This window comes from Trachemys scripta, chromosome 16, assembly GCF_013100865.1.
Source record: "Trachemys scripta elegans isolate TJP31775 chromosome 16, CAS_Tse_1.0, whole genome shotgun sequence".
NCBI classification, from domain to species: Eukaryota; Metazoa; Chordata; order Testudines; family Emydidae; genus Trachemys; species Trachemys scripta.
Genome location: NC_048313.1, coordinates 10,054,801 through 10,071,920, shown reverse-complemented (window position 1 = coordinate 10,071,920; position 17,120 = coordinate 10,054,801). Strand labels below are relative to the sequence as shown.

The 17,120-nt window shown below is 43.5% G+C and overlaps 1 protein-coding gene across 4 annotated transcripts in view; it reads right to left on the bottom strand.

The window, feature by feature from the left end:
• The window catches only part of NUP210L (nucleoporin 210 like), a 43,472-nt gene that overhangs the window by 25,827 nt on the left and 525 nt on the right, over positions 1–17,120 (bottom strand). For 3 of the 4 annotated variants that reach the window (XR_004648360.1, XM_034792362.1, XM_034792363.1), the window contains exons 2-17: positions 15,391–15,527; positions 14,722–14,853; positions 13,707–13,800; positions 12,915–13,065; positions 11,716–11,848; positions 11,007–11,165; positions 10,372–10,440; positions 8,920–9,026; positions 7,778–7,918; positions 5,852–5,989; positions 4,784–4,939; positions 4,016–4,214; positions 3,514–3,659; positions 2,307–2,528; positions 1,601–1,774; positions 948–1,140 (exon numbers count right to left, since the gene is read on the bottom strand). Coding sequence is in view for 3 of the 4 variants with exons in the window: in XM_034792362.1 (XP_034648253.1) it covers positions 948–1,140; positions 1,601–1,774; positions 2,307–2,528; positions 3,514–3,659; positions 4,016–4,214; positions 4,784–4,939; positions 5,852–5,989; positions 7,778–7,918; positions 8,920–9,026; positions 10,372–10,440; positions 11,007–11,165; positions 11,716–11,848; positions 12,915–13,065; positions 13,707–13,800; positions 14,722–14,853; positions 15,391–15,527 (2,351 nt within the window). In the remaining variant the exon portion in view is untranslated. The remainder of the gene's footprint in view (positions 1–947; positions 1,141–1,600; positions 1,775–2,306; positions 2,529–3,513; positions 3,660–4,015; positions 4,215–4,783; positions 4,940–5,851; positions 5,990–7,777; positions 7,919–8,919; positions 9,027–10,371; positions 10,441–11,006; positions 11,166–11,715; positions 11,849–12,914; positions 13,066–13,706; positions 13,801–14,721; positions 14,854–15,390; positions 15,528–17,120) is intronic. The other variant, XM_034792364.1, reaches the window with a different exon arrangement.

Sequence of the window (17,120 nt, the reverse complement as noted above, 5' to 3'; positions counted from 1 at the left end):
GCTCTGGCTGGGGGTGCAGGCTCTGGCTAGGGGTGCAGGCTGTGAGGTGGGGCCAGAAATTAAGAGTTCAGGGTGCAGGAGGGGGCTCTGGACTGAGGCAGAGGGTTGGGAGGTGGGGGGGAGTGAGGGCTCCGGCTGGGGGTGTGGGCTCTGGGGTGGAGCTGGGGATGAGGGGTTGGGAGTGCAGGAGGGTGCTCCGGGCTGGGACTAAAGGGTTTGACTTGTGGGAAGGGGATCAGGGCTGGGCAGGCTCCGGGCAGTGATTACCTCAACCAGCTCCCAGAAGCAGCGGCATGTCCCCGCTCCGGCTCCTATGTGAAGGCGCGGCCAGGCGGCTCTGTGCGCTGCCCTGTCCGCAGGTGCCACCCTGTCCGCAGGCGCTGCCCCGCAGCTCCCATTGGCTGTGGTTCCTGGCCAATGGGAGCTGCGGGGGCAGTGCTAGGGGCAGTGTGCAGAGCCCGTTGGCTGCCCCTATGTGTAGGTGCTGGAGGGGGGCATGCTGCTGCTTCTGGGAGCCGTGCGAAGCGGGCCAAGGCTCTGACCCCACTCCCCAGCTGGAGCGCCGGAGCAGGGCAAGCCCCGGACCCTGCTCCCCGGTGGGAGTTCAAGGGCTGGATTAAAATGTTGGGAGGGCTGGATGCTGCCCCTGGGCCGTAGTTTGCCCACCTCTGATCTAGCGAGTGGGCTGAACAGTCCTTAGAGAAGAACCTAGGAGGAGCCCAGCCTAGGGAGGAAACTTGAAGTTTGAGCTTAATTTATGTTAAAGTCTTTATTAATAAAGCCAAAATCATTAGAGAAAGTGAAGCCCAGATATCATGGTGACGCATAGATATAGAAATTATATTAGGAGGAAGGAGAGAGAGTTTGAGCTAAATTCAGTGCTGGGGTAAGCAGGTGCAACTCCGACTGACTTCACTGGAGTTCAGTGTATAAAACTGAACAGGTACCGTGCAATCTGGTCTGTCCACTCCCATCATCCTTTGCTACCATCTGCATGGACTTTGAGTCAGTAAAGTGTGCGAGACTTTCATTGGCTGATTTCCACTCCAGCACCAGGGAGCTAAAGTTGTCAAACTTCCGCCGGTGCTGATCAAACACGGCCAACTCCAAAACTGTATTCCTCAAACTGGACACGGGGATCTACACCCAAAATAATAGAACTCAATCTCATTAGTAACTCGGAGTCGGATTCCAGAGGAAAACCACCTTGTACAATGCAGCCCATAGCCACATTCATCTGAACGAGAGAGGTGCAGCCTAAGGAGACTACAGGGCCCAGGATGCTGTGATTCCTCTTTGGAGTTTCCTTATGCAGAGAATGAGTTACTGCCAAATTACACAGTAATTTGACGTAATTACCCAGCCGGTTTGATGGGCAGAGGAACTGAGCAGGGACCATCAAAGTAGTTTCATTTGACAGAGGTGATTCCATCTTCAGATAATAGATTTCCTGATAAAAGCTATTAAATTATCAGTTAATGCTACACAAGCTTTATCTGGACATCAAACATATCACACGCATCATGGGTTTCCAATCACCCTACAAATGATTACAGGAGAGGAGTGTTATTCACTCATTTTAAAACATATAAAGCCTTACCAGCTGTTTGTTGTGCTGAGGCAACGGGCAAGGCTGGGCACCTGCAGCTACCTTGTACACTGGGGTCACAGACATACTGGCTGGATGAGCACAAATGAAAGTCACCTGCACAGTTTCCACGGCAGGACTAGGGTTCAGGACTCCTGGCTGATTACCTACTCGGAGCGTAAGTACCTGCAAGGATATGCAAGGGAGATGGTTAACCAGCAGGCTTTTCAATTTCAGCTATACCCATGATTTCCTGTTGAACAGCACTCCAAAATAGGTTTATTTAAAGAAAATAAAAGCAAGACCATACCGGGGGTCAGGGGTGGTGATAAAGGTCTAGTCTATATATAAAAAAAATACTGAGACTCAAAACCAAACATTCTATGGGAGAATCTCTAGAGGCCCAGGGTGTCTGGGGAGGCACCATCACTAATGAAGCTTCTCTGCTCCGAATACTTTTAAGTATCAGATGCAGCAATACACTATCCCTTTTTCTATTTCCACCGTGAAGTGGACAGTAGGAGTTTCTAAAATGACTTTTTGGTACACAAGAGTCAAACTGTCCCTTAGTTAGATTGTGCTAGTGCAAGCCCTGAACTTCCCTGTCAGGAGAAATGGAACATGTTTTTTTCACACTGTATTGCTTTATGTGTGAGATATTAGCCAATCTGTTGCCAGCTAGTTATTACATTGCAGAAAATGTAGGTGTTTTTCCTACCTGCTCCCCCAACTCCAAGCACAAAATCCGGTAAACGTACTGGTTCTGTTTCCTTTTAGTTGGCAGTCGGACCTGTGTAATTTCAATTTTTTCCTCATGCTCCACAGTCAATTCCAAGAAGAAACGAGATGGTTCCAAAACCCATGGCCCCGGCCCTCCATCAAATACCATCTGCTTCGCTGACTGCCAAGTCACCAACGCCACCTCCACTGGGTTTAGAGCCTGATCACACGAAGAGAAATTAGCAGCCAGTGCTATTTTACTACATAGTCTCAGCAAGGACATACAAAAGGTAACGTCTATAATACAACCAATGGGCCTGATTCTCATTTACATGCAGGCTCCTTTATACCGCTTGGCAATGGAAGGGGCTTTTAAGTGGAGCCAACTAGCCTCTGTTTGCCAGAAGCTGGAAATGGGCAACAGGGGATGGGTCATGGATGATTCCCTGTCCTGTTCATTCCCTCTGGGGCACCTGGCATTGGCCACTGTCGGAAGACAGGACCCTGGGCTAGGTCGACTTTGGTCTGACCCAGTACGGCCATTCTTATGTAGGCCCAAAAGGTTGAGAAACTACACAATATTATAGGAAGAGGCCATTTGCTATTGGATCTGGGTTGGACTATACTGAGCTATCTGTAAGAAAACTAATACTATATATAATCATCTGCACCAAAAATAAAAAAAAGACACCCTACTGCGGCAGCAGAAAGCTCAGCTAACAGAAAAAAAAATTGCTACTGAAATAGAGGACCTGCTCAGATACATTTGATGTTTTTTTCACAAAAGGAATTTATTCAATCCTCTGAGTCTGGTAGTTGCAAAATATGGTTTAAACTTTGGGCCGGTGTAATGTGAAGGAAAAGGAGGTCTGGGAGGAACTTCCTCCTCCCAGAGAAAAATATAGCAACATTTCAGGGTGATATGCTTTAAACTGCCCGCTCCAAGGGACTTGCCAAATGTTAACTAATAAAGCCTCACAAATCCCTCAGCGGGGAAGGGGTAAAGTACCCTCTCTTTCTGACCACAATTCCATGACAACATGAATACGGCAGGTAGTCCACAACACAAGGGAAGGGTGCACTAGTATTGCTGCCTCACTACCATCAGTGGGTTCGCTCCAGAAGCAAATATGTGAAGACAGCGAAGACAAAAGCATGACTCAAACAGCAGGGAAGGAAGTAGAGAGAGGGGAGCAGCTCCTCACCTTGAGAGGCTCATAAGCAGCAAATGTGGCACTGGTTTCAAAATACTCCTGGAACACGGTCACGCTCACCGTTACCAACGTGTGTCCCAAGGACTTTGCTGCTAACTGGATACTGGAGCAGAATGTCAGGCCAGGTTTCTGATTACCTGTAAATTTGAGAGCATTTTTTCAGCACTTTCTACATCTTGGATGAGCAGGGCTGATGTCTGGACACAGGATTATGGCTGTAATGGAATCCATGACTTCCCAAATGTTTCCTAAATGTTTCCCAGACTGTCCCCCTCTCTCCACTTGTCCTGTCCCCATTAGCTGTCGGAAGAGTCAAACGATACAGTTCCAGACATGATGACAGGGTGACTATCCCTTTGTCTAGACCTTGTGACTGGTTGACGCAATACTCAAACTGGAAAACAGGGAACGGCACTTTGGGAAATAAATTATAAATGGACTTTGCAAACAGGTATTTTAAAAAGTGAGCAAATTTGGAGCTCATCTATCTTACCCTCTTCAGCAAGGATGAAGACTCCTTGCTTATCCATGCTTACGTCCAGGGCTAAGAGGGAGCAGTCCGTAAAAGCAATGGTCTCCCTTGTCTCCCTATCGGTGTGGTACATCATGAGTGGAACTTCCAAAACTTGGCCAATCTCAATGTCTGCATGAAATGGCAAAATCTCCATCTTCGTCAATTTCAAGACACACACCTGCACTGACCAAGAGTCTCAGTCAGCAAAGTAGGAAGGGTTAGAATCGAGTCACACTGCAAAGTGCCGCTGGTTCAAGAAGGAAACTGAGAATCTCTCGTGAGAGGCAGGCAGAATACATAAAAGTGGAAGCCAGCTCTGGCTTAGGAGCTGAATTTCACTTGCAGCCTTAATCATATAGGCAGAATTCCACTATCCAGGTTTAAGAGATTCAGTTACAGCTGATTTTATTGTTACTGTACCGCACCAGGCATCCTGACTCAAATAAATCTTAATATTATTGTGCTCAGCAGACAATTGTTAATATGTTGACAAGAAGTCTGTGCTTAACAAACAAACAGCAACAACCCTGGGGGTGATCCTACTCCCTCCCTCCAGCGAGTATCAGGAGATGGAGTAACTCGTCTGAAGCACTGAACTGCAATGTAAGTCAGAGGAGAATCTAGTCCAACATTTCTAAGCAGGCGCCCATCATCAACTTTGTTCTTCAGATACGAGTTTTAGATTTCTAACCCTGGATAAGCAACCCCCTCTGTCACGGAAGCAAGATTTGTCAGGAAAAGACTTGCCTTTACTTCTCCGTAATGGAAGGGGTTCTGCACATCTCTGGCCTGTACTGTGCTCTGCCCTCTGACCACCCCGGCAGTCACTATTCCTTTTATGGTGACTGTGACTACAGTCTGATTGGAAGAGGTCCACGTGAAATTGCCACTGCCTCCTTCTACCTATGAAGCAGCAGAGGATAGAAAAGGTAAACAGTTCAGATTACCGAGTACTAAAGAGGGAGGAGGACTGTGTGCAGGGATCAAGATTAGTGTTAATTCTTTGGCAAACTGTGTGCTTGAGCTGATTTGGCTGTGGAACAACATGCTAATAGGGTAAAAAAATAAAGTACCAACAGCATTTCTTCAGTTCCTTTCATCTGAGGATCTCAAAGCACTTCACCTGCATTCATTAAGTCTCACAATCCCCCTATAAGGGGGGATAGGAAAGTGTAAACCATACTGACACAAATGAGACACAGGAAGGTTTTTTTACCTAAGGTAAGTCAGTGGCACAGCCAGGAACAGAACAGTGGAAGAAGGTTGCTGCGGCCCCTTTTCTAGCTGCTTAGACAATACAATTTAGAATGATATAGGAATGCAGTGGGCTTGAAGGCTGTGTAGCCAGACTAAAGATAAGTGGTGCTAGAAACATGGGCGCGTGATCAGTAAAGAAGGGAACGAGAAGAGATGACAGAGGAAGACAAAGCCTTGGAGAAACAGGATCAAAAGGAGCAGTTTAGGACAAAGATAAAATGTGACCACCTGTGAGGGAGGGAAGAGCAAACAAGCCTGGTGAGGAGGGGTGGGGCTTGCAGGGGGGCTAAAGGAAAGCACTAGTCATCTGCCTGTGATGTTGCTAGCACGGGGCCTGCTTCTGTCCCCAGTAAATTCAATGAGCATTTTGCCCTGTATTTTAATGGGTGCAAGATCAGGCTAGCAAAGAAACAAAGGCTGTCATGCCCTCTCACTAGCTATTGTGGATACTAACAGGGTCTCTATTTGGCTAGAAGTAATTAATAAGCTTTTTTTCTGGAAGGGACTCTCATATCAAAGAGGTCTTCTTCCTGATGTTCCATACCATATATACTTCACCTGAACTTTGTACCGATACAAGATTTCCATGGGATGGTGTGGAAATGCAAGGAAGGAGGGTGTCAACTTGATTGGAAAGTAAATCTTCACCTCCTGTTCATGGCTGATTGGGACAGGTAAGTAATCCTCAGAGCCAGCCTACAGGCACAAAACAAGGAACAATAATCTTTCAAGCAAAGATGCCACCCTACTCACAAAAGTGGTAAACTAGTGCTTAACTGCCTGTACAAGGAGGTAACAGCATGGGGCAGCATGTGCAGACAATGCATATTGGGGAGACGGAGAGGGATAGCTCCGTGGTTTGAGCATTGGCTTGCTAAACACAGGGTTGTGAGTTCAATCCTTGAGGGGGCCATTTAGGGATCCGGGGCAAAATCAGTACTTGGTCCTGCTAGTGAAGGCAGGGGGCTGGACTTGATGACCTTTCGGGGTCCCTTCCAGCTCTATGAGATAGGTATATCTCCATATATACCATACTCCTCCCTTCAAGGTGCAGACAGATTTGACACTTTGTGAAGAAACAATGGTTCTTATTTGTACTGATTACCTGGAAAACAAGGTGGGAATAAGGAACACTGTGTTTCTGCTTTAAGTCAATTGTTTTTTCTTTTTTGTATAAGCTTAATCAAAATTCCCCCAAAACAGCAGCAATACCTCCAGCTGTTCCCAACAGCTGTTGCCTCATGTGTAAAACTCTAGGAGATAGTCAAACACTACATGACTGAGAAATGTACAGTATGTCACCAAACAGAAGGAGAGGGGGCAAAATCTAGATTTCATAAAAGGAAGATTACTCCTACAGTTATAAAAACAAAAATAGAATATTATATAAAAGCAGCCTTTAATGCTCCTGCTTATATGGTCTATAGGACAAGTAAGCACACTTGCTGCCAGCAGAGAATTAAAAGAAGAAATAACACTAAACTGCACTTTACATCAAGTTTAGAGCAAAGGTAGAGGAATCCCAGCTACTTGGTGTAACTAAGACCTCTCACTTGTTCAAAGCCATTGGAAGAGAACATTACAACTGGACAGAAACAACCAGCCAGCTTAACCCAAGAATTCATTTTAGTCAAGCCTATTAATCCAAGAGACATATACTGTCCTCAGTGCGCATTCAGTTCAGTTAGAGATGTTCTCCAGATCAAGGCCCTCATGTGGCCTTAATCTGTGCACATTAAGCAGACTTCTACAAAATCTTCCCTATATAACACATTTACTAAAGCCTGGAATTGTACAGAGAAAAATGTCCGATACATTAAAAATACTTGCTCCCTAAAACTAATGCTTAATAGGTCGTCTGCATCTTGTCCATCCTATGAGCAGCGCATGCTAGTTCCCTATACTATGTTCTCAAGGGCTGTGTTTTGAAATGTCCTGAGCAAAGCATCTTCCCTCATTTCCCTTGGCAGACAATTCTGTAGCTTTTCCTGATAGTCAACGTACATTTTCTTTTTCTTCATTTCACCCCCTTACTCCTGTTTGGAACCCCTAGAAAATTCAGAATAGCGTAGGAAAGGGTGCAGCACTAAAGCAGCTTAATGAAGCCTATTGATCTTCAGCACGACCTAGTTCAATTAGTCATGGCATTTCTCTCTAGTCCTCAGATTTCATGTCTCTGAGGAAATCACGCTGTCCTTCAGAGAGAGTCGCTATCCCAGGAGCCCCAGGAGGAGATGCTTATACACACAGGTTTTATAGGACCATCTGCTACGATTCAAAGTAAATAAGGCGTTAGCAATATTGCCATAACGTGAAACATACAGGAGTTCAGCTTATACATTTGTGAACAGTAATATCATAGGGTCTGAGTCAACGCCCATTAAAATCAATGGAAGTCTTTCCACTCACTTCAATGGGTACTGGATCAACTCTTTAGGCAACAGCAAATTCTGGAAGGGGAAGGGTACAACCTTCACCTCTTACCTGTAGAAGAACAGATACCAGGGCAGCTTTTATTACTGTGATGCCCTCCTTCAGGACTTGAACTATATGGTAAGAACCATTAACCGAAGACAAGAACTCTTCAAAATACTCCTTGGGAAACTGGTGAGTTATTCTGAGGTTCTGCAAAACAACAAAAAACAGAAATCAATGAAGGAACCACTTCCCAGAGAAACCGGATCCACGTTCTATCAGAAGAATCGCAAGACATACAGTCAGAGAAATCTGCAAGGCCACGAGCGCGCACACACGCTGGGTGTTCCCGGAGTTCGGAAACCAACATGGTTATGAAACAACTGTAAGCTGGGAGTGCATTCTGGATACAGTTGGGTAAATGAAGGGCCCAGTCATTGGTTTCTGTATTGGAATGAAGAACATTTTTCTTAAGGAAATGACTGTTAGGAGAACAACCTCTAAAAATCCCCAGGAGTTAAGGAAACATTGTCATTGCCATTTTAATTACATTGAAACAAAGTCTCAAGGAGGTTTAAGTGACTTGCATAAGGTCATATAAGCCGCTGGCAGACAGCTCAGACTAGCACCAATAAGACCTAGCTCTTATATAGCACTTTTCAATCAGTAGATCTCAAAGCACTTCACAATCTTTAACATATTTAGCCTGACAATACCCCTGTGAGGTCAGGCAGTGTTACCACCCCAGGTCTGACAGATGGGGAAGTGTGGCACGGAGAAGCTAAGTGACTTGTTCAAGGTCAGAAAGGAAGTCTGTGGCATAGCAGGGCACTGAACCCAGCTGTCCCGACTCCTAGGCTAGTGTCCAACCACTGAACCTTCCTTCCTTTCAATAAACCAGGCTGCCTTTCTCCTAGCAGACTCTCTCCGCGTGCTGAAGCTGCCCTAAATGTAAAGGCATAAGAAAAATTACATTTATTAGAACACCACAGCTTCTAAATGAAGATGGAAGTTTAAATTTGAAAATAAGTTATCCTCTCTTTAGTAACATCACATTAAGCTGAATTCCAGAGACCTGAATACTTCTCAATCCTAAACATCTGAAGAATAAGCGATTTCCAAGAAGACTTTGAAGGGATTTGAATCCCTCAGTTGTTGCAGCTGTGGGTCTGTAAGGAATAAAGCACAACAGACCCTTCCCACATACTCACATCAGATAAATAGACTTTAGTGCTGGATTTATCATACACCTCAACAGTGATTGTATATGCTCGCTTCACTTCTAGAACCCACCTGTCTCCTGGGTGAACACTGAAACCTGAAATAAAATGTAAAAGAAAGGTGGCTTATTAAAAAAAAGAAAATCATTGAATAAAAACCCAGCCAGATTTCAGTTTCATTAATTTAATGCTGGTGAAAGGTGCTGCATTCACAGCGTTGAAGACTGCAGGCCCCTTTGGATCCCCTAAATGGGAGAATACAGGCAACAGTAAATGCAAATTTCCCTCCAATGCTTCTTACTCCTACTCTGGAGCACTTGTAGAAGCAAAAAGGAAGTGTGAAGTAAATCCTTTCCTGGGCCAACAGAAGTGGTGAGTTTTGTGATGCAGGCTGTTCGCTGCAAAGTAAACGGAGACTCAACAGCCAATCAGGTGGTGGTAATTTCATGGTCACTGTGCATTTACTCTGGATGAGAATTTGTGACCCAAAAGGGTCAATTACCCATCCCTTAAACAATCCAGTCCCTCTACTCAATACTTCTCGAGCGCCAGACAACTCTCCTATGGAAAACAGCTCTGTAAACAGCGTAGTTACTTTTAATAATGTAGCACGACTGCATAGGTTCATACGGCAACTGAGACCAGTTATTTCCAACTCTGGTGCCCATTCTGTGCCGTTAATCTTTAAGTTTAACTAACGCCTCTAATTACAGAGCAGGCAACTAGCTAGATTTCTGGGTTGTGAATATGCAAGATTGAATTTTCAAGCCCATGTACCTGGAAGGAAACAAGCAAAGACTGTTTCTTCAATAAGACATAGTCTCATCCTACTATCATGACCTGTTTCTTTCACGAAGTGAGACTAACTGATAATAAGAATGATCTTTTCATTTACAGAAGGCATTTCACTCGTAAGGTTCAAAGTGCTTTATACAAAGCAATCATACAAATTGTGTGTGCACATATGTATGTGTGTGTGTATATATATATATATAAAATCACTTTGCCTGTTAATTAATGCAGTCATGTGCAAAACATGGCAAGAGTTGGAATTTTACCATAAACTTTTAACCCTCTAACATCTAATTATTTGAAAATGGCCCTAAATGAAGTATACAATAAACAAAAATATGCAAAAATTAATAAGAGGAAGCTTGAAATAGCATGGGGTTATTTTCTTTAACAGATATATAAGTTTTCTGTAAACTATATGAACAATTTATTTTTACATTTATTATTAAAACAAAACACGTATAGTGCTATAAACTTACACAGCACTTTACAAACAAGAACAGCAGGTTTCTGTGTGATAGACGTAAAACAGTAACATGAGCAATGCTATCATATAATTAAGTCACTTTTTTAAAAGTCAAACATTTTATTGGTCAATAACATGAAGCAATAAGAGTTTAAAAATCAAGCTTTTATCTTCTGATCAATTACCTAGAAATCCAGCTTCTACGACATAGACAGTGCAGTTTGGAAGTCCAGATGCAGCTCGCATGTGAATATCTTAGTTTGCGTATAAAGAAGGAATTCAGTCTTATTGTGGAAAAAAAAAATAGGAGGGACGTATGGGAGCAACAGAAGCCTTTAAACAAACCATATGCCCTTGGAATCCTTAAGCCCATAAATGTGGGGACCTGGGGCCTGAGCCAACTTCCACGGAAGTCAATGGGTGTCTTTCTATTGACTTCAATGAGAACTGGACTGTGAACCTGGCAAGGAGGCTCATTCTCATTCCAGAAGCATCACAGCTGAAGGAGTTGAGCGAGGAGCTGAGTGATGGGCACTGGCCAAAAAGAACCAATGATATTGACCTCGAAGTGGATGAATGAGTATGTCATCATGCCCAACTTGAGGAAGGGACAGGGGCTGAAGAAGGAAAATCCATCTTCCTGAGGGAGGGAGTTACCCTAACAAATTATAGAATTCTCTGAGGCGTTGCAGGGTGGGGCCTCACCCAATCTGCTTTCTGAAGCATGGTTTTACTTAATTCAGGTCTGACATGCTTAGGAAAGAGAACGGCCACAATAATAAAGAAGACTGACATGGTTACAACTTTATTTAAAGGATACTTTTATGAACAAAGACCAGACTAATCTGTCCCAACTGCATTGCTGTCACAGTGGCTGTGTCCACATCCAGTCTGGCCACCGGAATAAGATCAGACCCACCAGGTGCAACAGTGGGGTCACGTAGTTCAAGCTCATAATGTTCAAGAGGCAAATCTACTTCTGCAGGAAATAAGTTACTTTTTAAAACAGTTATTTCACAATAGTCTACTTCTGTCTTCCACAAGATTCTCTCTTTATAAAGGCACAGATTTGGGTTCCTGACAACCAAAGAAGTAACCCCCCCACACACACACACAGGGGCAGAGGTAGATTAGCCCTGCAGACCGTCAAATAGCTGTGTGCAAGCTTTAACAGTCTTGGTTGGTTAAGTGCATCAAGTATCTGGAGTTCAAATGTTCTGTTGCCACAGACTGAAGCACTGTTCCACTCAATAGTCATTGGCCTCTATACAGTGGCATCCACTGCTATTATGATTTGAGTTTTTCTGTAGGACACAGACCCATCACAAGGGACATTAGACACGCATGGAAAACATCTGCTCCGTTGGGTTTCAGGGTTAAGTTTAACCCTGGCTTCCCCAGGAGTCAGGAACAGCAACTGCAGGAAAGTGAAATACCACCTGTGCACGAAACTTTAACTTTTGTAATTTCACTTAGAAAAAAATTGTGAAGATTTTGGGAAACTTTAAGGTATTAAAAAAAGAATTTACCTGTGATCTTTCCTTGTACAATTTTAGCAACGTGGTACTGAATGTAGGCTCCAACCAGAAGGTAAATGTCATAGGATGGTATTAGGAATATATTCTCCAGAACCAACAGACGCACCAGTGCAGCAGCTACTTTCTAATGGAGGACGGATAGAAACCAGAAGCTTACTATCACTCTGCAAAAACTGGATAGAAATGTGTGAGAGAGCATGGCTCTCACAAGGCTTCAACAGAGGGTTAAACAATCCAAAGTAGAACTTTAAAAAGTATTACACAGAATGCTTGGTTTTAATGGGCAAAAGCTTTGCCATGGTTGTGAAAGCAGTGTCAAAAGCAAGAGGGAAACTAGTTTTAGAGTTTGACATTGGCCAGACATCCCACTCTGTCAATATCACACTGTAATTTTTCAGCAAGAGGGCCACCAGCAGCAGGAGATTTCAAAATTAAAACTCTATTATTAAAAATATTATTTTAAAATAAATTTCAGTTACTCATGGGAAGAAGTGTCTCACCATTTGAACCTTCTGCCTGCTAGATATAGTAAAACGTGGCAATTTTCTTTTAAAGGATGGTCAGCTGAACTCTAGTTAATTAAAAAAAAGGTTAAAAGTAGTTTCAGATTGCCCAAGTCCTCTTGCTAATTTTTGTGGTTTTACAATCACATATTCTTATTTTTAAAATATTTTCTTTCTTCTGTTGCTATGTGAAAGACTCCCACAACCAACAAAAAATACTAACTGAATTAATCATTTTGGGATCATAACAGTGAAACTGACTATCCACCAAATGCTGACAAATGCAGTAACGAACTGAAAAAAAAAAACCAAAAAGTATTTTTCTCCAACCTCTTAGTTACAATAGTCGTAGGTGTTGTTTTTTATCTGCTATTGTTACAGGCAAGTTCAGACAGAAATGTGATTTTTTAATTGAGTGTCCTCTTAACCCACTATGCATGGGTATATTATATTTTAGGGATTTATAGATCAATTTATTTCTCAATATCGTACTATCAAAACTGTCCAAATTTATACATTTTAAATGGAAAATGGTTTGAATGGTGTCATTGCCTATAACTTCTGAAAGACAAATAATGGTATTGATGGTAAAGAAAATATAATTTTAACAAGCATATGAGTGGAACTGCAATCTACTTAAGGCACAAGTTTTGTTTTAAAGGTGGGAAATCTACAATAAGAATTCACCTTATAAGTTGGTTCCTGAATTCGGACCTTTATGACAGCTGCACCAGTTTTGATGCCTGATACCAGAATCCTATCCCCTTGTTTTCCTGCTCGTTCCATCTCGACAATGTAGTCTGGTGGGGAATACTCTGCTTCAGAGTATTTTAAAATCCTAAAAAGACGAAACTAGGCTTTTACAGGTAGAAAAGGATCTCCAAGATAATTTCCATTTATATTTTCAGTGTGTGTGTATATACAAATGTTTTAGTAATCGAAGGACAAACTTTACAGGATTATGTGGAACGAGGACCTATGTTAGCCAAAATAAAGGGACAAAACCCTGTAACTTCTATGTTGATATGTGCACATCCATTAATCACCAAGTCAGGGAGACAGGAGAACTCCCTCGGTGTACAGGGCAATAGAACAGAGAAAGGTAATGTCTACACAGATAGCTGAAGCTAATCCACTACAGAACCCTCCACCTGCACTCAGTGTCTACTTATTACAGATATGCAGATCACAAGAACTCTTTCAGCCAGCTTCTGCTGCATCTGGCTTTACCAGCAGCAGTACTTCTGTGTGACTGAAGAGTCAGCCCATAAACTTGGAAATCAGAACTCCTGGGTTCTATATCCAGGTCTATCACTGACTCGCTGTTACCTTGAGAATATCAATTCTCTTCTCTGCATTCCCACTTACCCACAGGTAAAATGGGGATAATAGTACTTCCTACCCCACTGTGAAATGCTGGGATGAAAGGCGCTATAGAAATGCAACAGACGGTATATTAATCATTCTAAATATAGTTACCTAATTTTGCTAGACAGTTCTAAGCCTTCCATGTCATCGTCCTTAGCAATGCTCCACTCAAATGTCATTCCTGACAAACTACTGAATGTGTTTCCTGAAGACAGAAACCAAACAGACAGATTCAGAAATGTACTGGTGAATACATATGTTTTTAGGTATGGAGTCCTACACAGCTAAATGTGTTAATCTATCTTCTACTGTCTACTGCTGTGAGAACAGGGAAAACCCTGCATTATCACTATGCCACCACCAACTGTCCTTACGTTGCCTTGCTCCTCATATCCAGTTACAGAACCGTGAACAAACAGGCCACAGGCCCATGTTCCAGGTGTGGAATATTTCTGATGACAACTCTCCCTTCTTAATCTTATATACTTGCCCATGCTCATTATATTCCAAAATATTTCTGACCATATCCAACTTCTCCCTAAATACAAACACACAAACCCATGTACAAGTAGACAAAAAAACAAACTAGGATGAAAAGAAGAACATTATTTTATTTTCATGCTGGAAATTAGCCGGAATGAGAATATAACAGTTTTAAACAATTATTAGTAAATCAGCTCTGTGGTGGAGATAATAGCAAAGAAAACAAGAATTCTGGCTACTATTATCTAGGTTTTTATACCAGTTTTATTAGGGTGGCATCTGAGAACCTTGCAATGTCACAGAGTTGTTATGCTCGTACTAAGTGGGATACTACTTTTACTCAGCAGTTATTATATGCCCTCCAAATGAAAGATAAACAGAAGTACAATAAACTCTCATGTTGCTCATATTAAAACATTTTAGGAACTAGTTAGGCATATTTTCTCTATGTGAAAATTACACAGCACATGAAATATAGGATTTTGTGATACACCCAAAAGTTTCTACATTGGGGATGGGAACAAGATCTGCTACATATCAGAATACATTCTTTAAAAAGCTCAGATTAAGGGATGTCTTTGTTTCTCAGGAGGTAGAGTTTAATCCTTGGAGTTGCCCCAGAAGTTTGTCCTGTATACAGTACCTTCAACATCCAGAGCTCTCACGGTTAATTCAAGTGGAGAATCTTCCACATATATTTCTCGGGTTCGGGAGATAATTTCAATACTGTTTATCATATCGACAATGATGTCACAACGCAGTAAATGGCCTGTCACTAAAAGGTGAGAATAAATGAGTGTGCCTTAATTCAACATCCCATAAGTCTATGTTGATTTCCCAAATCTTGAGAAGGTAGTACTACTGAAAACAAAACAAACAAAAAAGTGGCAATTCTTAAATCAGTGGGAGGAGGAGGAAGCACCTTTGTCGGAAAGCACAAGTTCCTCAACAAAGTCCCTGATAAGCCCATTCTGGGACTATGATGGGCATGGATGTTACACTGTTATACTTTTTGCTTTTATCTTTCCTTGAGCCACATGCAGACTGTGGTGTGCCCACTACACGTCACTGTCATTTTGCATGTACATCACTCAGATCTGTGGTTTTGAAACGGATACTGAAATACACCACAGTTCCACATCTTGCACTATTAAAATTAGATGGGACAAAGCACTAGTACCATAGTGCCCAATCCTATATGTGTCTCTTTGGGAAGGACTGGATGATTTCATGAGCCTATTCTATCTCAGCCCTGGAAGTCCCTACTAGGCACCCAATTCCTTCCCTATCATGTTGCTCTTTATCCACCTACCAAGCTCCTCAGCTATAACAACACTGCTTAGCTTTGTGGCCTGTGTAGATTGAGTAGACAGCAAAGCTTTCTGCGAACAAGTGGTACCATTCTCGTAAATTGGCTCAATGGTGATTGTGTCATGACGTGTGGAATACCTGGAAAACAGAGAGATTTGGAGTCTTCTATTCTTATTTTTATTATCTGGGCAAAATAAGGGAGGTGCAGATTTTTTTCAGTATATTACAGATAGATTCAACATCAGATGGATCTGAAACTCAGAATAAGGAAGTGTCTTAGGGAAATGCTCCCCTTGGTATGAGTGAGCTGCATGCTATCGGAGAGGATACATAGGAACTGCCTGGGACAAAGTAGGAAGTGGGGCGGATTGACCTGTTAATGTCTTGCTGGGACTGTCTGCATCGGAGATGGGAGAGCAGGGGATGACTCCACTTGAGTGAGGATACCTGAGCCTGTAACCTGAGCTGGGAAGGGGTTGGACCCAGGTGACACCTTTGCCCGGGAAACTGGACAAAGGCAGGGGGAGGAGCTGGGGGGAGGAGGAGTGAGACTGCTGCAGTGGAGTCTCAGTCTTGGGCTGGCTGGGGAATCAAAGGGAACCCCGAGGTTGTGGTCTAAGCTCCCTACTCCCCAGAAGGACCTGGCTGAGGGGTCCTGGTTGTACCTACAAGCTCTGGTTTGGACTGTGTTCCTGTCGTCTAATAAACCTTCTGTTCTACTGCCTGGCTGAGAGTCACGGTGAATTGCAGGAAGCCGGGGGTCGCAGGGCCTTGTCTCCCCCCGACCCCCGTGACACTGCCATATTGGATCAGACTAGTGATTCATTAGAAAAGTACCCCGTCCCACCACAAGGGCCGGTACCAGTTGCTTCAGAGGATGTTGCAACAGACAGTCACGGAATGCCCACTCCCAGGAAACGTTTCTTCCTAACTGGCAACAGTTAGAGGTTGGCTTAAGGCCTAAGGGTTACATCACTTCCAAAAATTGTGCAGGTTTATTTATTTTGCCAGGAGAGGGGAGTTAGTATTCACTATTGCCATTCTGGATATTATTGTTATCGATAGAAACATCTAACCAATTCTCAAATCCCACACAAGGTTTGGTCTTACCAATATATTGTGGAAATGAGTTCTGTGGGCTAAAACCCACTGTGCCAACGATTAGTTTTGAAATTCACAAGGACCTACATGAATGATAAGGGCTCAGCAGGGTAAGGAGGCCACTGAACCAACGCTGTACCAGATCATCCGGCCTGTTGCAGAGCTCTGACCAAACAAACTAATAAGGCAACCCTGCTTTCCCCATGGTCCCTGCCTTCCCCACAGGCTGTGACCCCTCTAACCCTCCAAAGGCCCATATGCTCCTCCCAAAGAGTGGAGCCCCACTACCCATAACTTACCCCAACAGGCCAAAATCCTTCTTGTCCCCACAGAGGCTCAGCTACTCCCCTCCCCACAGATTCCCCCGGGGGAGAGATCTGGGCCCCTCTCTCCTACCGCAGGCCCAGCCCCTTACTCCCCCTGCCACTGCCATACACCCAGCTTCTCCACATCTCTGGGGGCTGGCACTCGCTGAGCCCCACCCCCAAGGCCAAGCTCCCTCCAGCCCAGGCCTCTCCCCTAGGACGACCCTATGTTCACCCTTTTCCCCAGGTAAGGGCCTCCTCCCCCCATCACCAGCTGGGCTCCCCTCAATCCTACACCCACAGGTCAAAAACCCTGGTCCCTCCC